This window comes from Mustela lutreola, chromosome 1 (assembly GCF_030435805.1).
Source record: "Mustela lutreola isolate mMusLut2 chromosome 1, mMusLut2.pri, whole genome shotgun sequence".
Lineage (NCBI taxonomy): Eukaryota > Metazoa > Chordata > Mammalia > Carnivora > Mustelidae > Mustela > Mustela lutreola.
This window is the reverse complement of record NC_081290.1, coordinates 147,021,382-147,045,447: the sequence shown is the minus strand read 5'-3', so window position 1 is coordinate 147,045,447 and position 24,066 is coordinate 147,021,382. Positions and strand designations below refer to the sequence as shown.

General features: G+C 42.5%; 1 protein-coding gene across 7 annotated transcripts in view; it reads right to left on the bottom strand.

The window, feature by feature from the left end:
* Positions 1-24,066, bottom strand: part of SLC10A7 (solute carrier family 10 member 7) — a 257,319-nt gene that overhangs the window by 7,854 nt on the left and 225,399 nt on the right. For all 7 annotated transcript variants that reach the window (XM_059175993.1, XM_059175981.1, XM_059175961.1 and 4 more), the window contains one exon: positions 22,443-22,516. In XM_059175993.1, the coding sequence (XP_059031976.1) occupies positions 22,443-22,516 (74 nt within the window). The remainder of the gene's footprint in view (positions 1-22,442; positions 22,517-24,066) is intronic.

Genomic DNA, 24,066 nt, shown 5'->3' with positions numbered 1-24,066 from the left:
TCCTCGAAGGTCAGTGTAGAAAAGAAGTTGGGAGATGCTGAGCGAGAGCTGACTTCTCCCTCGTCGAGCGTGCCCTGCCCTGATGGCCATCACTCAGAAGCAGTGAGTTTATTATGTCAGTTCTAGGGCATCTTTGCCACGTTGCCGTCACTATCAGTATGACAGCGCAAAATTCAACAGAGCCACGTCAGGAACCTGCAGGTACCCCTGCACTCAACGCACGGTGATTTCTGCCACTTGGGCATGAATTGGGCAAAATGGGATCTTCAAGTCAAATCACACTCCAGTGGCAGCTCTTATGCCAGAAGGGGGCACATGTGCCCCCTCTCCTCCTCTTCACTCACTTGTTGAACAACTCGCTAGATCATTCATTCCTTCCGTCAGCACTCTGGAATTGCTGAATGGCTCTGTGAAAGGGCAAGGCATGCCAGGAGCAGAATGTGACCTGACTCTGCACGAGGTGACTTCCTGGGTGAAGTGACCCAGGCCCCAGTGACCACCCCCACCCTCTCCCCATAAGCTTTCCTCCGGCCAGTCAGCTCTCAATGGCATTCCCACGCGGGTTCCATACCAGTCTCTCCGGCTTTATAGGAGTGTCCTGTCTAAGCTCTTTCCCGCTCTGTGGCCAGAGCAAGCACAAAATCTGATTCTGTCAAACCCCTCAGGAGTCAGTGACCCAGGAGAGCTTCTAAGTGCGGTGCGCGGGGACCCTCCTGACCTGGCCGCCATCCCTCTACGTCTCTATATGTCATACTCCTCCCCATGCCTGACTCTGTGCTCCAGCTTGGAGGAGGCCCTGTGCTGCTCCCCCCCCCCCGCCCCCCATCCATTCGGCCTTTGCACAGGAGCACCTTTGGCCTCTAATGCTCATCACCCACATCTCGCTTCACCCAGTCCTCTAGCCCTCAGCTCTCAGGTCGCCTCCTCCGGGATGCCATCCTCAAAGTCCCACGCTGGCCATCAGGTCCTTTCTACTCTATGCTTACCCAACCTGCGACACCCTCCAGCCTAGTGTTCACTGCACTTACTACCACCGGCCCTTCCTTCATCTTTGAGCATAGAGTAGGTGCTTAAAAGAAATGTGTCGAGTGAATGGATCTGTACTTTCCCAGATCCCGTCATAAATCTACTGTGCAGATATCACTCCGTTTTCACTACCTTATTTAAGTAGGAGAAAAACAATGGCGATAATTTAAAAAAAACCAACCAAACTTACTAGAAAGAGTTTTCTTTTTAAAGTAAAATTTAAATATAGGACTCTTTTCATCTTGCTATCACGGCAGTAATATAAATGAAGCAAATTAATTTTAATGCTCCCAGGTACGGATTCTGTGTCACCGTGGTTGACAGGATCCAACTAGACTTTATGCGATGGCATTTGACTTTATGGAAGTGAACACGATGCACACATTTACAATTTTACAGGGGCTTTAAGCTGTCATGCTGAAAAGTGTTTATAAAACATTAATCAAAAAATGCCTCTTTAATACAATGCATTGTCTGAAAGATGTTAGAAGGCGCATATTGTAAATGGATTCTTTTTCTGACTAAAGTAATTTCCACCAAAAGCATTTCCCCATTGCTCTACAAGTACACTGTGTGGATAGAGAGCACTTTCCCAGCACATTACTGCCTGCTCCAAACACTTGGGAAATCAGTAATGTACAGCACACCATATTTCCATGTCACACATGACACATTCGTCTAAAATTATCCAACAGAGTTTGACACCCCAGCATATTCCGTAAGCAGAGCTTTCAACTGACATCTGCCAAGTAGGAACTTCAAGTGAGAGCTTTCTTCTTCTAACAAGCAAGTAAGGGGTTTCTTTTATCCTATACCCAGGATGGAAAGGATAAAACAATACATATAAGAACAAGTTTTTTTTTTTTTTCTCCCTATTTTAAATATGTTTATTTTATGTTCTCTGAATTAGAAAATTCTCTTTGTATCAACGTTCAAGTTGCATGAGTTTATACTTCCTATTGGATGGGCAGGTTTTCATGTTTTCTTGAGAAACATTTTTCTTTCTGGATTAAATATGGACTTTTATTTAACCCATGCTGAAGACTGAAGCTGCTCTGTTGTTCACAATATAAAAACTCTTCAGTTCACTTACTGGTGGGCGCCCCATGTTCTCACCATCCCTCCGTCATCCGTCCATTCATTAAAAAATACCTTTTGGGTCTCTGCTCGATGTGAGGCACTGTCCTCATTACTGGGGCTATTAGATCGGTAGCACCGCCACGGTCCCTTACTCCTGGGGCTCACCTTCTGGTGGCTCTTGCCCTGACACCTCAGTCTTCCTCAGTCAGAGGGATGCGTGTCAGCACAGCTTGTGTAACCCTTTCTATCACTGGCTTACCCAGTTTCTACAACTCAGAGTTTGGGGATTATCTTTGACTAATTCCATTTGTCTTCTTACTCCTCGGTCAAGCCACTGAATTCTGTGGATTCTTTCCTCCATCTGCCACTCTCCCTCCTCCTCAGTTTTCACTGCCACCTGCCTAATTCAGTGCCTCAGAAAATCGAGCCAAGATTACTCTTACAGCCTCCTGACATCACCCCGTCTTCAGACTCTTCCCTTCATCAATCCTCCAAAACCCCAGCCAGATTAATCTTCCCCCAACCCACATTAATTAAAGCCAACAGCCTGCTCAAGAATTACGATGACTTTCCAGTGCCCATTCATCACATTCTCTCCCTATTCAACTTCGGTGAAGAACGGTTCCTACTGCCGCCATTTTGTAAGGATCTACAGCATGCCAAGTGCTTTGTCTACAGTATCTCATTTAATCCTCATAATAGCCTGTGAAGTAGGAGTGATTTTCCCATTTAAGCCTGAGGAACCAGGGTTTGGGTTGTTAAGTGACTTGCCTCATATCATACATCACGCATTTCAGTAGAGGCAGAATTGGAACTCAGTCTATTTACTTCTAATCGCTGAACATGCCAACTCCATTAAGCCCAACTTTCCCCTGCCAATTGCTGTCACTGGCTCAGGTCTAGCACTTTCTTGTCTCTGTAAAAGCTGAGCCTCTGCTGGATCTTGCCCTTTCTCCTTATGTGCCTAAATCCTGTGGGTTCATTCAGGCTCCGCTTTCTATTTCCTCAACCCCGAGGGTGGCCTCTCTACAGATTTCTTCCTCTTTTGAGGAAAGAAGTCGCTCTTCTTCCTGGCATCAGATAATGTGGCATTTGCTCATGCTGCCATTATTTTCTTCAGGGTAGGTTCTGTTTTCCCCTGAACATAGGCAAATTATTACATTTTTCCTTTAATCTGCAGTATTTAAGCCCAGGACTGCTACTTGATAAATGGTTATTTAGGAATAGGTACTAAAGTAAGGTTTCCTATTTAAAAGTTCTGATTTAACTAGAACGAACACTAGTCGCTTTGCTGGACTGCAGAGAGAACGCCTCCACACACCGCTTGCGGACGGGACTGTATTTCCTAGCATAAAATTTGCTGCGGCAGGAAGGAAAGAAACTGGACTGACCGAGCAACACGAAATCTGAAAGTAGTGCTGAAGTGTGGAGTAGGAGAGGAAGTACGTTGAAAAACACTCTCTGTATCCCTTGAAGACTAATATTACACTTCCATGCTCACTTAGCTAAGATTGCATATATTCCAATCACCTGGATCATTTCCTGTCTTTCAGGAGTTCATTCGCCTGAATTCACATGACTTATTTTCCATTTAAAGGCTTTCTCAGACTTTTCACCGAGTTTTGGAGAGAGCTGCTGGCAAATCTGGAATCCAGTTGCTTCTCTCCTCAGTTGTCATGGTGATTTCCCGCTTTTGTTTAGTCTGTTCTTAGTTAGAAACATCCATAAGTTTACTATCTAAATGTCCCACACATTGTTACTTGGATTCTATCTCTTCCTCAGTCAATCTCTCGGAAAAGACAGTGCTTGCCTTTAGAAGTCATAGGGATAGATGGTCTCCCCAATCATAACATAATCTAGGAAGGCAGTCACTGTTTGAAGAACAGAGACACTCTTCTCCAGGATCACGAAGTGCCAATCTCTGTGTCTCCTTCATGCGCGCACACGCGCGCGCGCACACACACGCAGAGTCCTTCTCTTTAGAGACAAATAGTCGCAGGAAGTCAAACTCACTGGCACTAATTTATGCCAATTACTAAACAAAAGAGCAATTACATGCCATTTCTAGAGCACAAAGTGATGCCACGATAAAGTACAACAACAGTTTCAGAATTTGGTTAGAAAAGGCTTTCAGTTAGGATACTCCTTAAAGCAGGCTAATTTTCAGTAATATAGCTGTCACTTTCATGCAGTGATTGATAATCTATTATACCCCATAGCCTACGTGAGGCAGGTCAGTGTAGCAGTTAAGGAGCCTGACACAGGGCTGGGAGGGGGCTGGGGGTAAGAAGCCTGACACAGGAGTCAGAGAGCCCTGGGTTAGAGTACCATGTCTACTACCACTTACCACCTGCATGACCTTGGTTGGGCAAGTTCTTAAACCTCAGTTTTCACATCAATAAAAAGTACTTACTTTGTAGGTTTAAAAAAAATAAATGCTAAGTGAAATAATGTTCAAAGTTTGGTAAGTAGTAGGTCTTTGTGCATTATGTGTCAGACACTCTTCTAAGTACAGTGAATTGATGGGTAACCAACCCCCTCTCACCACCTTCCAGGGGTGAATGCTCTTACTCATTTAATGTGGAGAGAAGATAGTACCATGCCAAATCTAGGCAAAGAGCAAATTCCACCCAATAACAAAATCATGGCACATGGTGGTGAGGGGAATGCAGCACTGCCGCTAGGACCACAGTGGTTAGGCAAATGGATTCAGTGAACATCTGGGTTACTCTGATTTTTGTTTTTTATTAGGGGTAAAAACAAAGGCCCCCTACTTCTAGGTCAATGGGTATGGTTTGGCTTGCTGCCCATCTGAGGCCTGTTGGATCAGTTAAGAGCACCCCTAAGGTATGGTCTTTTGGAGCAGGAGGTATTTAGTCTGCACAGCCCCCCTCCCCCAACTGCATTCTGCTTATAATCCTGGCTATTCCAGGACTCCCCCCAAACCCACTCTGGTATGTTCCAAAGGCTGGCAAGTCAGCTTCCTGCAGATTCCTGCGAAAGGATGTCACAAATCGTCATTCATTCCCATCTAAACGACCGGTCTTTGGCTCAAATTCTCCATGGTATTTTAATATGCGGATTATGCTGCTTTACTCTTGCCAAAGATTTACATTTTACTTGCTTCCTTGTTCTTTTGGGGTCCTTCCATCTTTAACCAGAATCTCCTGCCATATTATCTTTGCTATAAAACTCTATGGCTCCTGTAATGAGATACATAAGGAAACATTTTTGTCCTTTTTGTACCAAGAGTCATCCAAAATGAGGTACAACTAAGTAACATATGCAAATATGAGCTGTCCGGCCTTTTCCCTGCTGTCCCAGTGTGGGGATTCATGGAACCCACACAGAGGTTGAGCGTTTCCCAATGGCTGATTACGAAGGCAACAGCAGCAGCTCCGGGATCTCTGACAACCCCCTTGGCTAGACCTTTGGCAGAAAAGCAGGATCACGATCATCCTGCCCCAGTTTAACAGACAGGTACGCATGGAATTTTAACTTCTAAACTTCGAGGCCTGAAAAAAGTCCTACGTTTATCTTTGGGAAAGAAAGGGGCACTTGAAAATCCAGAGGAGATGTCGGCAAACGTGCTTCACAAAACCGGCCTCAAACATCCTGTTTTCCTCAGGAGCTCGTGCTGCTTGCTAACCACCTTCCCCTCTACAGTTGGGAAGGCTTTAAATGTCAGATTTCTTTTCTGATGTACAACTTTTCTCATACTTTTGTCATTCAAAACCAGAACCCCCCCCTCCATTTTTTTTTTTTTTTTAAATCCAAAAAGAAGAATTAGCTCCAGAAAAGCAGGGCAATGAAGTATACAAGGTCACAAATGACACATGTAAGGCCATAATTAAGAGAAAAGAACCACCTTTCCAGGAGTTAAAAAGCTTTATGAAAGAGCAGCGGTCATGTTTTATTTTTTCAGCAGTCATATCTTGTACTGAACTTAGAAGCCACATCTGGAGTTCACGGATGTTTCTGACCTTCCCTTGTGTGTTGGTGAGGCAGAAGACAGACCGTAGAAGGTAGTTACATGGGGCTTGCTCTGGGTCAGGGAGCGTTCGGAGAGAGTGCAAACATCAATTTGTTCACTCCTCAGGTCTATGGTGTGCATGAAGCTTCCATTCTTCTCTCCATTTCTCAGATGAGGAACCCGAGGCAGCAGTCAGGACCAACTTCCCCAAGGCTGGGTGCAGCTCGTGACTGGAGGGGGCTGTGGTTGCATATAGAATGGCTCCAGCACCCTTGGTTTTTCAACCTGACCCTGTGCCTGCAACTCCTGAAACGCTAATTCGTCACAGTGCTGTGGGACACCAGAAAAAAGAGATGCTTGATGGTATTAACACTGAAAACAGAAGGAGAAAACTAAGAAAAATAATATTTACGCAAGAGAAGTCTGGAAGGAAAAAGGAGGTACTCCTTTCAACACAGGTGCTTGGCTGGCCGGCCTTTTACTTGCTTCAGATAAAAGTTTTATGATCGACGGTTTTTGGCCCATCAGGAAAAGAAAAGATGGTGTTTTCGTCTTCAGTTACCTGGGCTGTAAGCCCATCGCTTTCTGTAAAGTTGTATGTAAATAAAGATGCAAGAAAAGACCAAAATGAGCAGCTGGTGTTATTTCTGTTTTGTAACGGGTATGTTCTGATTGGAAAAGACGTTTAATGAATGGCCTGAGCCGGCTCACCAGATGCTGACAATGAAACATTTAACTCCACCAATTGAAGGTTTCTGCCTCAGAAGATTAGGTACACCTTCACCTGTCTGACAGTGTTGTAGGAGTAATTAGCAAGCAGGGAATTCCAGAATGAATTAAAGACCTGAGCCATGGAGCCTTCATTCAAATGCTGGCTGTGCCTTCCTGGAGGGGTCACCATATTTATGGAGACACGGTGGGTAGGAAGTAGTTTGAGATTGCTTTTTTTTTTTCCCTTTTCTAGGCTGTGAAGGAAGAATCTTTTGTCTTTTTAAGAGAAAATCTGGCTGCTATTCATGCTCACAGGATGTGAAAATATCCAAAATAGACTGAGGCTTTCATACGGCAAAAATAACACAAGGTCATCAGAATACATAGAACATGATCCCCAATACAGACCTGGCCCCTGGCTCCGAACAGAACTCACTGAACCCTGGCTCTGGAAAGCCTTGTTTAATTTTATGGAATTTTTTAGATATGTCTTCATATAAATGAAGTAAAACACTCCAATCTTTTAAGTCTGAAGCAAAGAGAAGCTGATGGACAGAACACGTGCTTTCACTGATTCTGGTATAGTTCCCACTCTCTAAACTCAATGCTCCCTAAAATTTTGCTCTGATGACCCTCTTACTGGTGAATAGTGGGACATCTGGAAGGCTTCCGAGTCTTAGGTAAGTGGCAAATGTGATTAAGCCGGGACACAAATGCACAGTATTTTCTTAATACATGTTTTTTGTTTTGTCAACACGGCCATCAGTCACCCTCTGGCAGTCATTTTCTTCTCCATGGTACCATGTTTATAATGAAAACCAACCTCAGAAGAGATGCCTCCTGACATAAAAGAATGAGGCAATTTTGATTTGGGGATTAGAAATCAGCACTATCTATCCTTAAATCCATCTGTTTTATTTTTTAAAGGTTTATCTGAGAGAGAGCAGGAGAGAGGGAGAGAGAGAGCTTGCAGAGGGGAAGGGGTTGCGGGGGGAGAGAGAATCTCAAGCACACTCCCTGCTAAGCACAGATCCTAACACGGGGCTCAACCTCATGACCCATGAGATCATAACTTGAGCTGAAATCACAAGTCGGACTTTCAACTGACCGAGCCACCAAGACCCCCCTACATCCATCTGTTTTAAAAACATTAACCCAGGTTTCTATGGTTGAACTTGACTACGTGATGTCCTACTAACCCCCTCCTGCCTTTTATTTATTCTGAGTGATACAAAATTTGGGGAGTTAGGGCCTCATTTAGGAGGCTTTTAGGCAGAAGAAGAAATTTAAAAGCCCTGGAAGCCATTTCTGGAAATAACGATACTTTTCTCATCTCCTCTATTTTCCTTAACCTGTGAGTACTTCATGTATCTAAGAGAACCATGGTTTTTCACAAGTCAGTACAAACAAATGGCCACTTTTATTAACAAATGAGTGGGTAAAATCCTATGTTGCAGTTTTTCTGGAACACAATAGTGCATAAATGCACATCAACACAGAGGGCAGTCCAACACAGTGGTCACCTGGGTACTGGTGGCTTTTAGAAAGTCTCTAGCCTGAGGGAATCTGAGTTAATAGCTGTGGGGAGGGGTCAGGGCATCACGGTTATTGGACGGCTTCCTGGTGATTCTAAAGTAAGCCCTGCTGAGAAGCCAGGTCTGGTAAGAAGGGGGAGCAAGAGGACTCCGGAGGATTCTGGAGGCAGACAAAGGCCCTTGAGCGCGCTCTGCTGTTTACTCACTGTGTCAACTGGGGTAGGTTATCTGACCTCACGGAAGCAGAGTTTTCTGCCAGGGGCAGTGGGATCCCTAACAGCTACTGGGCAGGGTTGTCGTGAAGCTTACCTGAGATAAGGAGTCAGCCTATGTGCCTAATACAGTGTCTGGCAGGTAGTAGGCACCCCCACCAACACGAGAGCCTGCTCCTTTTAAGGTTTTGATGTGTCTTCACATCTACTTTTCTAATTTAATGTTCACCTCAGCCTTGGGAGGCAGGCGAAAAATACAGGACTGCAAGTTTGTTTGTCAGTGTGTCTGGCTGATTTAGAATTTCGTATCATTTTATTATCAAAATAATTTCATCTCCTTTCTAACCTCTACAGTGCCTCAGGGCTTGGTCCTCAGAGGGTCCTTCTCCTCTGTCTCCATACTCCTTAGTGACCTCCTCCTGTCCGTGAGCCTAAAATAACCCCTATACAATGAACACTCCAGATGCACCGGGCTAGCCCTCCACTGGATGTTGAGAAGACATCTCAAACTTAACATGTTCAAAATGGGACTCTTGACCTGCCCCTACACCCTTCTCTTCCACCACCAAAATCTGTTCCTTTACCATCTTCCCTAATCCAGGAAATGGCAGTCTCATCCCTCCAGCCTCTCTGTCCAAACACCTTGGATAATTCCCCTTTCTCTCTCTCTCTAAGGCTTTATTTATTTGACAGAAAGAAAGGCAGAGGGAGAAGGAGAAGCAGGCTCCCTGCTGAGCAGAGTGCATGTGGGACTCTCAGGACCCTGGGATCAGTAGCTGAGCTGAAGGCAGACCCTCAGCCAACTGAGCCACCCAGGCACGCCTTCCCCTTCCTCTTATGAGCATATCTAGTTTATCAGGAAGCCCTCTAAGCTCTGTGACCCGAATATGCCCAGAATCCAACACCACTTCCGCCACCATGACCTTTGGCCTTAAACTGTCTGGATTAAAGCTTTGTAACTGGCCTTCCTGTTTTTCACTGCTGTACCTTTCCACCCATCCAGCCCCAGGCTTTTATTTTCAACACAGCAGCCACAGGGGTCCTTTCAGAGTGGACTTGGATCTTATCAAGAGACTACTCAACCTTTTAATGGCTTCCCCTCTCATTCTAAGTAAAAGGTTAAGTCCTCGCACCTGCCAACAAGGCCTTAGGTGATCTCACTCTCCCCACTCCCATTGTCTGGTACGACTTCTCCGCCAGCTCTCCCTCCCTCATCCCTCATTCCCCTGCCTGAACACCTGCCCCTTCCTCATCCTCCAACTGACCAAGCACAGTGTTGCCTCAGCTCCTTCGCCCTCACTGCCCCCTCCACTTGGCATCTCCTTGCCCTAAATACCCACACGGCTTGCTCACTGGGTCCTTCCGGTGTTTGATCCAACAGCCCCTTTAAGCCTAAAACTTTCCCACCTCCACGCTGGCACTCCTATTCTCCTTCCTGTATAACAAGTCTCTCTTTCCATATCACACTTACCATCACCAAATGGTTGTATGTTTAACTGTTCATCTATTTGATCCTGCTGGAAAGGAAGTTAGATAAGGGCAAGAACTTTTCTGTACTTTGTTCACTGCTGTAGCCCCATGGGGCCTGGAACAGGGTCTGGCATACAGTCGGCACTAAATAAACACTTGGTGAGTGAATGAATGGATCAGGGAGATTGTGTTTTAAAAGCATTTTTTTCATCAGCACCAGTGCATCCTCTTTGGTTTTGCACTCACAATCAGTGCAAAAAGGTGTTTTTTTTTTTTTTTTTAAATTAATATTTAGAAAATTTGCTCTAGCAATATGAAAGTCCTAGTGCTAGAGACTAGTTGTAATACAGAGAGCAGTAGTAGTACACAGAGCAGACATGCAGCCAAGGCAGCTCTGGGAAGTGTCACGGCTACACTATCACGACTGCACTCGGCTTCAGGAAAGGTGACTTTCCAAATGAGCTGGCTTCTGGGGACCCAGGGATCTGAGTTGTGTCCAATTTTACATCTCCTCTTGCCCCCACGGTAACTTGTCAAAAACCTACCCAGTAGCCCGTGGCTTTAAAAAGTGGGCAGCTAACTTTAATTTCTGCCTGCAGTTGTGTGGACGGGGCTGTAGAGGGGGACAGGGAGGCAGTGGATTTCCCCTCGCTTAGCTGTGGGCTCGTTTATTCTTCGCTGTAAAGAGTCATGGAGCCGGCTGTCATCAAATACATGCGAACGGGTTTATAGTGTCTGGTTCAATTAAGGGAACTTCTGGGGAGAGATGGGAACAAATAAATAATTGGAGAGAGGCAGCTCTGAAATGACAACCGTTATTCACGGGTCTCTGTTTGCGAGTGGAGATGGAGAGATACGAACTTCAAGTGAATGAGATCTCCTGGGTGAGAGTCTTCACTTCAAACACAGTAAACAACTGTTGTTCTGTGATGCACATTTTAGTACTGCTACGGGCAAACTTTCTAAATATTAATAATAATAATAAAGACCAAACCCCTCTGCAACTGACAGCGAGTGCGGAGCTGGCGGGAAGCACTGGGAGACAAGCCCTTGTCAGCTCTCCGCGATGCGGCAGAGGCTTCATCAGAAAGGACCACCCCGCAAACATCACACTGTGCGCCCCTCGCTTCTTGTGGCGCTTCCCTTTCAGCAGCAAGGGCTGTATGTGACTTTGGGTGCTTTACTGATGACTAATGTGTAAAACTGATCTCTGTAGAGCCACTTCTAACTATAGTGGGATGGTTTTTATTTTGAAATAAACACGAAACTCTGGAAATACCAGTTTGCACTAGCTGAATCCCACCAAGAATTGACATTTGAACACTCGGGATGAGGATTTCGTACATAGTTTGAGATGCCACCGCGAGCCCAGCTCAGGGGCAGGGAAGCTGGCACGGGGAAACACTGCCTCCTCTTGATCCTGCCCCATCCCTGAGGCTGAACGAGTGGCACAGCTAACACACCCTTCTCAGATATTTCTAGAAGCCTGGGTGGTATGATGGAAAGGACTTGGTCTTTGCTGTCAGTGACCTGGGTTTAAATTCTAACCATGCCAACTACCAGCTATGTGGTCAGATGATCTAGCCCTAATACTCCCATTTCCACACCTGCTCAAAATGAGGTTAAAATAATTGTCTCAAAGGGCAGTTGGAGGTGTTAGTGAAGCAGTGTTTGTCGATTACCTGGTACGGCACCTGGCATAGATGCTGGTGATTTGGGTTATGATTCTGGTTAAAAATAGCATTATGAGACAGTATTGTGGGGCTCAGATTTAGTGCTTTGCAGGACTGAAATCATCCAGGGTGAGGTGTGAAGCATTCCTAAAACTTTTGAGAATGGTGACTGCTGAGGACAGCCATGGGAACTGAAACCTTGTTGCTAGAGTACTGCCAGAACTCCCCACGCCTTCACCTGTCTCTAACTTCTGCTTATGGGTCTGTTTCGGTTGCTGTCCCTTTCAGAGTGCTGACTTCTGGAAAGCAATGATTTTATCTTGTGCTTCTTTTCTTTTCTTTCTTTTTTAACTTTTTAAAAAAATTAAATTAATTTATTTATTTGACAGAGATCACAAGCAGGCAGAGAGGCAGTCAGAGAGAGAGAGAGAGGAAGGGAAGCAGGCTCTCTGCCAAGGAGAGAGCCCAATGTGGGGCTTGATCCCAGGACCCCGAGATCATGACCTGAGCCGAAGTCAGAGGCTTAACCCACTGAGCCACTCAGGTGCCCCTTATTTATTTTTTTTTTAAAAGGTTTATTTCTGAGAGAGATAGAAAGAGCGAGCACATGATTGGGGGGAGGGGCAGAGGGAGAGAGACAAGCAGACTCCCCGCTGAGCAGGGAGCCTGATGCTGGGCTCCATCCCAGGACTCTGAGATCCTGACCTGAACTGAAATCAAGAGGTGGAGGCTTCATCCACTGAGTCACCCAGTTACCCCTCTTTCCTTTCTTTTTAAAAAATCTTTCTACAGTATCAATTACACTGTAATATTTTTTGGGAAAAACCATATATATTTCCTTTCATGAAGGGACTTATATAAGGATAACTTTCAAATACCAGGCATGCTGAAATTATTTTAAATACGCTTAAACTTTACTCTCAGCTTAAAAAAGAAAGCTTCGCTTCTGGAGTGACTTCTAGGGATGATAGGCAGGCACTAAGTGAATGGCTTTCCTTTGATCAGGTTATGCCTTGTGAAATACTGGCATACTTCCACATCCAAATGCTGTGGTTTAACCACACTGATGCAAAGGGAACTCAAAAGACCTTTGAAGTTCAGGCACAAATATAGATATAGATTAGAAAAACAGGAGCAAGTTTTTATCCTTCCTAGACACAACCACAGAATCACATATCGAAGACATGGAAAGAGGAGGTGAGTGATTCCGAGAAATTGGAGTCCAAGCCTACTGAGTTGTTTCAAAATTTTATTGTTTATCTTTTTATGCTACTTTGTAGTATGTCATGAGCATCTCCGTCCTCAGTATCTCCTTTTGGGTAATAATGAGACAAAAAGTATCCACATCATGGCCAGACTAAAGTTAGGAAAAAACAAGAAACAAAAACACCACCACCCAAAACCAACCAAGCCAAGCTGAGGCAGACTAGTTTCCACGATCATAAAAAAGCACCTACACAAGACTTGCCTGAATGCTGTGCTGGGACAAAAGCTTCCCGAAAGACCTGGGAGGGTGAGCCAGCTACTCTGGAAACCATAGGTGATTCTGGATGCACGTATTTTGTGGCTCTAAAATTTCAGGTGCATAATCCTGTTTTTTTTTGGTATGTTTCAAAAATCAGACTCCAGGGTCTTATTCTTAAAAATTCTGATTCAGGGGCGCCCGGGTGGCTCACTGGGTTAAAGCCTCTGCCTTCAGCTCAGGTCATGATCCCAGGGTCCTGGGAGCATTGGGCTCTCTGGTCAGCGGAGAGCCTACTTCCCCCTGCTCTCTGCCTGCCTCTCTGCTTACTTGTGATCTCTGTCAAATAAATAAATAAAGTTAAAAAAAAAAATTCTCAATCAGATGAGGTCCAGTAATCTTTTTTTTTTTTTTTACTTAGAGGAAGTGATTTGCCATAAATTAGAGGGTCACCTTTGGGGAAATGTTGATCTTAAGGTACCCCTCTGAAGGGTCAAGATTCTAAAGCTGAATACCTTTTTAAAAATCAGAGAATTGCTGAATGTTAGAATGAGAAGGGCCCCAGAGAGCATCTAGCCTAAATTTTCATAGCTGGTGAACCAGAGGACTGACACTAGAGCACAAGACTTCCTGAAGAACCCCATTTACAGCTCTGCATAGGGTTAAAAGCTAGCCTGGTGTAAATTCTGGCCCTGCCCCCTGGGTCACGTGACTTGGGCAGTTGCTTATCACTTAGAAACCTCACTTTCCTTATCTGAGCTGATTGCAGGAGTGATGTGAGCTGGTGTGTGTAAAGGACTGTTGGGAGGTGACCTACACCCCGAGGTGGGGGGTGTCAGGCATAAGTTTCAGTCTTTCCAGCAGATAAGGTGTAGTGGCCAAAGAAAGAATTTAAGGTAGGTGAAGGTGAGCCACACCCACACAAGCACGCCAACGAGTTTGAATGAAAAAGCAAGCTGCCACGCATACCGGTATTTGTAACTGAACATATATTAGTCATGTGCAAAATAGTTTACACAACTTATCCAGTCAACTCAAAGCCCTAGCTCTGACCTTTCAAGTGCTCTCATTAACCCCTTGCATGTGGTCTCTCAAAGCACACACAGCAACATTCCAAGCAGGATTCTGTGACCCTTAGAGTCAGCCTCGGGCAACCACAGGGACTCCTCGGGGCAGCAGGGCCCAAAACCAGGTAGGGATGAGCCTCCAGCACAGCCCCAAGGATCTCAGATTCAAGTCACTGGGTTTGCTAGATTCTCTGTAGCAAGTAGGAAGTGTCTCTATAATTTTCAGGCAGTCTACTGATCAGCGAGAGTCCATTTATTACATACAAAGTAACAAGTCGGCAATTTCATTAATAACAACCTATTTCAGAATTCATTAGGCTGATCAGCAAACTCTCTGGTTGACCGAGATACAGATAACACAAGCATTTGTTGGAGCTGCCTCTGGAGTATTCCCTTTCCGATAAAATAGTAGCTGAACACTCGGGTGAGTATTTTCCATTAGAGCCACTGGCCATCCGTGGTGCTGAACTTTAACTACTACATACATATATGATGCCACACTGTGAACACAAAAGTATTTTCAAGTAAATGGCTTCAAGCACGATGTTTGCCTATTAACTACCCAATTATGGTTAACTATTAGCATTATTCCTACTACTATTGAAAACATGATGAACAGAGACACAATTGAAAAATAAATTCAAAAAGTATAGAAACTCTGTGATATAAGAGGTATTAATAAAATCTAAAATCTAAGTGTATTAATAAAATCTAAATATTACCTTGAATCAGGACTTTTTCTGAGTTTTAATTTAGCTCTGGTTCCTCCCTGGTATCAGGAATTTGCGCTAAAGTTCTATCTAAAAAAAAGACAGTAGAAGCTAAAGCCTATACGGTGACTATCTGAGGAAGAGGGTTAAATCTCACCAAGCAGGTATAAGGTGATACTTCTCAGACCTTGGATTATGACCCATTAATGAGTCGCAGATCAACTTAATGGGTTCTATCCACCACTTGGACAGAGTACGGAACACAACACATTCAGTAAGAGTGGATGTTATTTTGTAAAGCAGCGCATACAGGCTCACGCTGTACAATGTGTTTCTGGGGGTTGCAGTTAAAAACGCTCGACAGCCGATGGCATAGGAAGTGTGGAGGAGGAGGATGGGAGTTTTGGGCACTGGTCTTCCGGATGAATATCTCTTGGTGTATCTCTAAGATTTATGGTACTTGAGGGTCAGGGTAACAAAACCAAAACCCAAAGAGGTTTTATCATCCTTAATTTTAGACTTGCTGCCTGGAACCTGGGAACTTCCAACTTTTTTATTACGTAAGTCTAGATATGCTAGTCATGATTTTCAGAGACCAAATTCAGAACCAAAAACTCAAAACAAAATAGTCCCCAAACTTCTGAAGAACAGAAGTGTACCAGTTAGAGAACTTGTGTTTTTTTCTTTCTTTATATGGATCGGAAAATGGTATAAAATACTGGATAATCCTGCACTTTTTTTTCAGCACAGTAGTAAAATTCCTTTTTGTCTATAATTTCAGTGGCATCTTTAAGAATCTGTCAAATGGCAGAGCTCCCAAACTGCCTTTCCTTACACAACTGCAGTTCCAGTGGCAAACCGCAGGGCAGAAATATATTTAGGGCTCTGGCCCACACACAAACTTCTATTTTTTGTCTCTACTCTGGATTTCAGTTTCCATTTTAACAGTTCATTGTCATACAGCTAAAAAAGAGTGCAGACAGTGATGCCTCATGAAAGGTAAGGGCTGACTCATCAAGATTCACTTTAAATAGAAAATAGAATATAACTTGTTTTGGCTATTATGTCTTGAAATCTTTATTTCTTATTTATTTTTAAGTTTTTATTTAAATTCAATTTAGTTTACATATAGTCTATTATTAGTTTCAGGGGTAGAATTTACTGATGCATCAGTTGCATAGAACACCCAGTCCTCTTTACATCAAGAGCCCTCCTTAATGCCCATCACGTGCTACCCCATCTCTCCACCTACCTTCCCTCTGGCAATGCTCAATTTTCTCCCTAGAGTTAAGAGTCTCTTATGGTTTGCCTCTGTCTCTGTTTTACACTGTTGGTAGTAATGCAAACTGAAGCAACCACCTAGAAGAGAGTGTGGAGTTTCCTGAAAAAGTTAAAAAATAGAACTGTCCTACGACCCAGCAACGGCCTACTAGGTATTCATCCAAAGGCCACAAACATAGTGATTCAAAGCAGCACATGTACCCTGATGTTTACAGCAGCAACGTCCAAAATAGCCAAACCGTGGAAAAAGTCCAGATGTCCACTGACAGATGAATAGATAAGGAAGATGTGGTACATGTACACACACACACACACACACACACACACACACACACACTGGAATATTACTCAGCCATCAAAAAAAAATGAAATCTTGCCATTTGCAATGACGTGGATGGAACTACAGGGTACTATGCTAAGCGAAGTAACTGAGTCAGAGAAAGACTAATACCATATGTGGAATTTAAAAAACAAAACAGATGAATATTAGGGAAGGGCAGAATATAGCTTTTTGTTACTAAAGATAAGGTAGAAGGAATGAGTGCCAGTTTATGCCTGGGCATAAACTCGTGCTTATGGGAACAATTATAGATATTAAGTATTTTTAAATTGTTTTATAAGTAGCAATGTCATCAAAAGTGATTTTCTTTTTTAAACAATTAACATATTTCAAATGTACACTGAGATTGCCCATTTACAATATTTGGAATCAGGATAGTATTTTTCGGCCTTCAAAATGCTTTCATATCTTATTATCCAATACAATTCTGGAAGTTAGGAGGCAGGGACTCCAGTCTCTATTAGTTATACGATCTGGGATGTCTGTAAAATTTTTCCAAAATTTCTTTGTAGGCAAAATAAGACAATTACTGACCTGCTGATATTCAAGGTTTTGGAGTTACATGATTTAATGAGCTCAATGCTTTAAAAAGTGCTTCCCATTTATGGGGCAGTTTTATTGAGACAACAGTCTCTTTATGCCAAATAGAGTCACAGATAAGCTTTAAGGGAAAAGAACTACAGAAATGCAAACTTTCCTATTTCAATCCTACCTCTTGAGAAAATAACGTGTGTGTTATTAAATGATCTTTCCAGCCCAAGTTAGGGACAGGTAGTCCTGTCTCATTCTCAAACAGCTTCCAAGTAAAACTGCAAATAAGATCCTTTGCAGATTCTGTTTCTCTGGTGAAACTCTTTGGAATATGAAGTATTTTTAAAACTTTTTTTGGGAGAGGCAAGAGCCGTATTTCCTTTCGTGTAATACTGTAACATTATTTACATAACTATTTATGAACTTTTTTCTCTTTCACACCCTGCAGGGAAACTGTTATCTTTTTTTTTTTTTTTAAGATTTTTTTTTTATTTATTTGACAGAGAGAGAGAGAGATCACAAGTAGGCAGAGAGGCAGGCAGAGAGAGAGGAGGAAGCAGGCTCCATGCCGAGCAGAGAGCCCAATGTGTGAGTCGATCCCAGAACCCTGAGATCATGACCTGAGCCAAAGGCAGAGGCTTAATCCACTGAGCCATCCAGGCGCCCCAGGAAACTGTTATCTTAAAGAACAGAAATATCATTCACAGAGCACAGACTTAAGCCTGGGAGGAATGTCATGTGTTATCTAGTCCATCTTCTCATTTCACAGATAAGGAAACTGAGGCCCACAGCAATTACGTGATTTATTTCAGCTTTCGGTGAGAGAACTGAAAGTTGAATCCAGACTAGAATTAGGAATATGTCTTTCTACTATTTGCAGAGTCCCACGCCTTAGCAAAAAGTTATATTCCTTTTGCTTGGTGCACGGTTTCTTGTCACAGTTCAGCTATGTAGCCGCAATCATGGCCTCATAACGAAGGGTAAATAACGTGAGGGAATACCTGCCTTGATTCATCTTTGTGTGTGGCGTCTACAAATGGTAAGACATACAGTGGACTTTTAATAGGTATTAATCATGATACTCTAAAATTTCTATGGCATTCTTCCAACTCAGAAATGTTTTTGGAAAGAAGACACGAATGAGAATCTCACGACCGACTGCCAGTAGTCAGCTGACACGCCATAAGAGTGTGCGCTTTCATTTTGCTATTTAAAAACATGACAAATGAACATAAACATAAACTTAAGGACCTCACACACCCTGAAACATTCTCTTTCATGGTGTTGTAAGAATGCTTTTGTACACATCCTGGAACTCCAGATAAGCAAAGTGATTTGAATACTCAAGAGAAAAAGGTAAATAAAATAAAAGTAAAATACTAATTCCATAGAGTGCCTGGGATCGAATTTCTTTCTTGATGAGATCTCTTGACTGACTGTGCACTGAGCCATTGTTAACTAGGGTGCAGGCTGTTCTTCCATCTCTGCTACATACAGAATCTTGTCATTATGATGACACAGACTATCACTATACAAATATCGGCATCAAACTAGAGAAGACTTTGGGAGAGTTCATGGTTTTTACGGCAATCCACAGCAAGTGATGCTGTCTTGACAAAATACAAAATTACCTCCAACCCTGAGCCGAAGCTCAAGGAGAGCAGCAAACAAGCCTTGTAGTATTGTTTTAGATGAAGCACAGTGATAGCTCTGTGCTTCCTTCAGGCCTCCTCTTTCTTCCTGAACGAACTCCAGGGAATGGCATCATGTCAGGCTTTCCAGATGGATTATGTGAAGCCATAGCTCAATGTCATTTTCAATAGGAAGCCTCATAATTAAAGGTCAAATAGTCACTTCATCTGCAATCAATCAATAGAAAAAGTACTAATACGAAGAACTAATCAATCAATGGCAAATGCACTAATAAAAGCAATGAATCAAATTTAGCATCTGGGTAGATGCAAGTATACTGGAGAGATGGAGACAAGGCAAAAGCAAGAACAATAAAATAAACTGAAGTGTGTGTATAAGAGAATATTCAGAAAGCTTCTCAAGCGAGAGTTTTCATCTTTGGTTCATTAGTTACCTGGGTACCACTTGGCCTACAATGATTGATTCTTAAATACAAATAGTGTATATAAGACTGAATGGTATTTCGTAAGGCTTACTTAATGTATTCTATCGGAGGTGTTATATCTGTTTATTGTGTGCGTACAAAATCATTAAAAGAAATATTTTGATAGTGATCTCAAGAAGGGATAGATGCTTTTTCTAAATGCCAATTAGATATATTATAATCCATATAATTCATCATTGTGTGAGAAGTGAGAGATAGTATAACTCTGAGTGATATGATCTGAAATACGTTCCCTGCTTTCTGGAATCTGATGTTCTTTCATTTCCATGCAGACAAGAGCTCCCTTAGGGTAATTACTGGCCTGTAGCTCAGGTGACTATCATGGCACATCCCCTATACCAGTGATGTTAGGTCACTAGGAGAGGGGAGCACGCAATGCATTTTGTGAAAATGGATGCAGTGAAATTATAGGGCTTACCAAGTCCATTCTAGCAATGTTGAGCCAAACTCCCCTTGCTACAGGAAGGAAGTAAGGGCACTGCTGGAACAAGGACTATCCATGGCACCTCACTGAGATAAGCAGCAAAGAGGTCATACTTATAAATGCTACCTGGGAGCCTGCAGGAAGGAAGCCAGGTATGATCAAGGCATGATAGACTAGTCAGGTTGGAAGTAAAATTCTCGAAACTAAGAGCTAAGGAAACTAAAGCCTGGGGATGTCTCAGTGGAAGAGTGAGGACAAGTATTTCGGTCTTGCAATTCTAAGAGTGCTCAAGGCTATCATGTTATGGAAGTAACAAAGGATTTAGACTGTATAGTTACTTAGCTACCACGCTAGTATCTCATTGGAGGATCTAAGGAGCTACTTCAGGGGAGAATGCTACAGAAATAAAGTACATAAGCAGACAAAAGTCAAGTTAACTCAGCCCTTTTTAGCAAAACAGCTACTTCTGATGGGTATTCAGTGCACCCGTTTACCTGAAAATCAGGTTTCAGAAAGCACCAAGAACAGAAGAACATCACTTTGAGATTACAAAAAATGAAAGGACAAACAAGTAAAGGATCTGATGGGTAGGTGTTTTACTTAAAGAAGAGGAAAGAACACTGATGCTGCTGCAGTGCGCTTCTTGGGTTGAGTTCTTTGCTCCCCACAGCCAGCTCCAGCACAGAAGAAGATTGCAGAAAGACAAAACATCCATTTGTGTTTTCGGAAAGCAGACCCTTCGGAGTGTGTGGGGCTTAAAGCCCACGTAGCAATGCGGGAGCGTATTTGGTGCCGCCATGCTCAGCATCTCCGCTGAGGACATGGGCTTATTGGATCCCTGGCTCTGGACATCTGAGGCATCAGGCAGCTCTTGCTTCTGGACTCCCTACCTTTGTAAGAGCACCTTACATTTTAGGAGACCTGGAGCATGAGCCATCGCAGCACAGTAACAGCATGGGGCGGGGGAAGTGCAAGATGACTTCTTTGAAGTCAAAAATTAAACCACACCTATTACATGAAAATCCAGAGGACAAGCGGTCAGGGGACTGGACCCCGGAAATGGTAACACAGTTGTAAGTAATAGAGTTAATAATAACTGATAACAACAGCTGGGTGGGTTACAGAATTAAGCCCGTAGCAGTCTACACCCAGTGCAACGATTGCACACATTCTGCCGTGTGCTGGCTACCTATTATGTGTAAGTATTGTGCTAGGTACTTAACACATTTTGTTTTAAATCTTAATAAACTTCATAAAGTGAGGATTATGCTGCCCCATTTTACAGATGAGAAAGCTAAGGTTCAGGGGAGGTGAAGTGATTTGTCCAGAGTCACAAAGTCAGGATTGGAATGTGGATTCCAAAGCTCTCTCAACTTCAGTTTGATGATACTACGAAGAAAGTCTAATGGAAATACTGCAAGGTATGGATATTCAGTACAGTTAACCCTTGAACAACATGGGTTTGAACTACATGAGTCCGCTTATACGTGGATCTTTTTTTTGATCAACCCTGTACAGGACTGTAAATGTGTTTACTCTTCCTTATGATTTTCTTTATAACATTTTCTTTTCTCTAACTGACTTTATTATAAGAACAAGGTATATACGTGTAACATACAAAATATGTGTTGGTTGACTGTTACCAGTGAGGTTTCTCATCAACAGTAGGCTATTGGTAGTTAAGTTTTTGGGGAGTCAAAAGTTATACATGGATTTTTGACTATGTGGGGGGTGGGGGATGGTGGTTCCCTTAAGGCCTCCCCCCACCCCCACATTATTCAAGGGTCAGCCGTTTATCATTTATTCAAATAAGATGGAGGCCTAGATAGCAAGTGCTCCTTAAAGAGTTTGTCCAATTTTGAAATCATTGTCCAAATTTGGCAGGACTGACAATAGATTCTATAAACAAATATGCTTAGGGTTAGTAAAAACATCATGAAACGTTTTCTAGCTTACAGACTGAACTTCTTTAACATGAACAGATAGAACAATGTCGTGATTTTTCATTCTCTTATGTCTCATGCCAAAATGTAAAGAAATTTTTAAAGTGAGTTTTTATCACAATGTGTCTACTACCCCAAGGAGTTTGTGGATGATAAATATTTCCAGAAGGTTCCTGATTTCTTAATGACTTTTAATGACTAAAAACGTGGATTCAGGTGCCTGGGCAGGTTGTCAGAATAATGCCACTACACAGGATAAAGCTTAGTAGAAAACAGCAGTTTTCTTCTTGATCTACTTTTGTCTGTTAAATACACAGATATTTCAGTTTAGGTGCTAATCAGATTGAATTAATGATAGCCACATTGTGTTTCTTATTGAAATAACATTCTGAAATGAACTTTAATGTCAATATCACATTAGAGTAACAGTTTCTCTACCTTGCTCCAAGCTTCCAAAAAATAAGTTAACTTTTTCCAGGGGCAACTAGCCTTTCAAAACCCAGTCTTTGCCCATTCCTTTTCAGAAGTTCCTCACCCTTCCACATCCCTGACCCTGCTTCCCCCGAGCTTTTAATGTTCACATACTACAATGAAACTCTTTTAAGAGAACCACAAACATAATTACAAATTAAGCTAAATCCTACATTATTAAATTTAGGCCTTCAAAAATTGGTTCAATCAAATAATGGTATTTAAAAGGAATGACCCATCCTCACCTCACAGATAAAGAACCTTTTGTTCTTTATCTAACAGAGTGATTGATACTCTACTCCATTTAATTCGAAGAGCTACTTAAATTTCAAAATCGTAAGATGTAACTGTCTGAGGATAATATGCAGTTGGTTTTTAACTCTGTGAATCACTTACCCAGTGTGAGGGATTTGTGCGTAGAACAGAAAATGATTGCCACAGTGTCTGCTGGTGTGAAACCCGAATTATTCCTAGGGGCAAAAAGAGTGTTTTACAAATACTTGTATAAAAAGCCTACTTAACACATCCTAAATCAAATGCAATACCTACCTTCATGTTAACATCCTTTTGATCAATCCTGGTGACAGAAGTAATTCTATGCCCAAATGTAGAGAAGTGTCTGAATTTCTTTTTAGAGAATCATTCCTGAGTCATTTATCCACGAAGAAAAAGTCTTAAAAATGTGTGGTGGACACCACTTCTCCCCTCTTCTCATCCCCCATTTTTAACCTCTGGCAACCACCAAGCCATTCAAAAAAATTCATTTCAAAACGTTCTGTGTGTGGAAGGATATGTAACCTTTTGGGGCCAGCTTTTTCCCCTCGACATTATTCCCTGGACATTCATCCAAGTTGCTGTGTGTACCAATAGTTTATTCCTTTTATTGCTAAATAGCATTCCATGATACACATGTACTGTAATTTGTTTAACTATTCACCTATGGAAGGACAGCAGCACTGTATCTAGATATTGGTTGTTAAAAATAAAGTTACTCTAACAAATGTGTGGTGGAGGTCTCTGGAGATCACATAATCAGGCTGTGATGTAGGGCTTTGCAAAATCACGCAGTGAGGACCTGTGTTAGCAAAGTTACTAGGCTATCACTTGATATTAATTCCAGCAGCCAGAAAGAGTTAATGTATCTCCGTAATTGCTTCCCTCAAGAAGCAGTATAGAGAAGCAGCATACCTCTCTGGCAGCAAACACACCCTTTGCAGGAATACCTGGTATGAACAAAGATTTAGCATCATGTGTTTCAGTAAAAATTTTAAGTTTTCATTCCTTGAGCAGTTACTGTGTATCAGATACTCCTCTAAGGTCTGTAACATTTGAAGACCACTAACCCATAAGGTCGGTGATACAATACCCCTATGTACAGATGAGAAAACTGAGGCACAGAGAAGTTGTGTCACTTATCCAGGGCCCCAGAGCTAGAGAATGACAGAGCCAGGATTTAAATCAAGTGTAGCTTCTGTGCCTATGCTCTTAACTGCTATGTTCTACTACTGTTATGTAATATATTAAGCATTAAAAAAAAATCTCACTTAGCCAAAAATCCATTAAATGTTATGGGGGTCAGTACTGGTGAATTTCATATTCAGATTTTCTATTTTAGAACAAAAAGATTTAGAAAACCAGAAGCCAAAAGGGTTAGAAATGTTGTTGTTAGTGTACTTGATATGTTAGAAACTATTCCTTCCTGCAGAATCAGGATTTGAAGGTACAGTAAGTCTGTTCATTCCTTGCCCTGAGTTAGCAAATGGAAAATGCTCTAGAACTTGACTCTATGTATACAATTGTGGATACAACAAGCAATCCAATTTTTTTTAAAAATTTATTTTCGGCATAATAGTATTCATTATTTTTTCACCACACCCAGTGCTCCATGCAATCCGTGCCCTCTATAATAACCACCACCTGGTACCCCAACTTCCCACCCACCCATCAATTCAAACCCCTCAGATTGTTTTTCAGAGTCCATAGTCCCTCTGGTTCACCTCCCCTTCCAATTTCCCCCAAC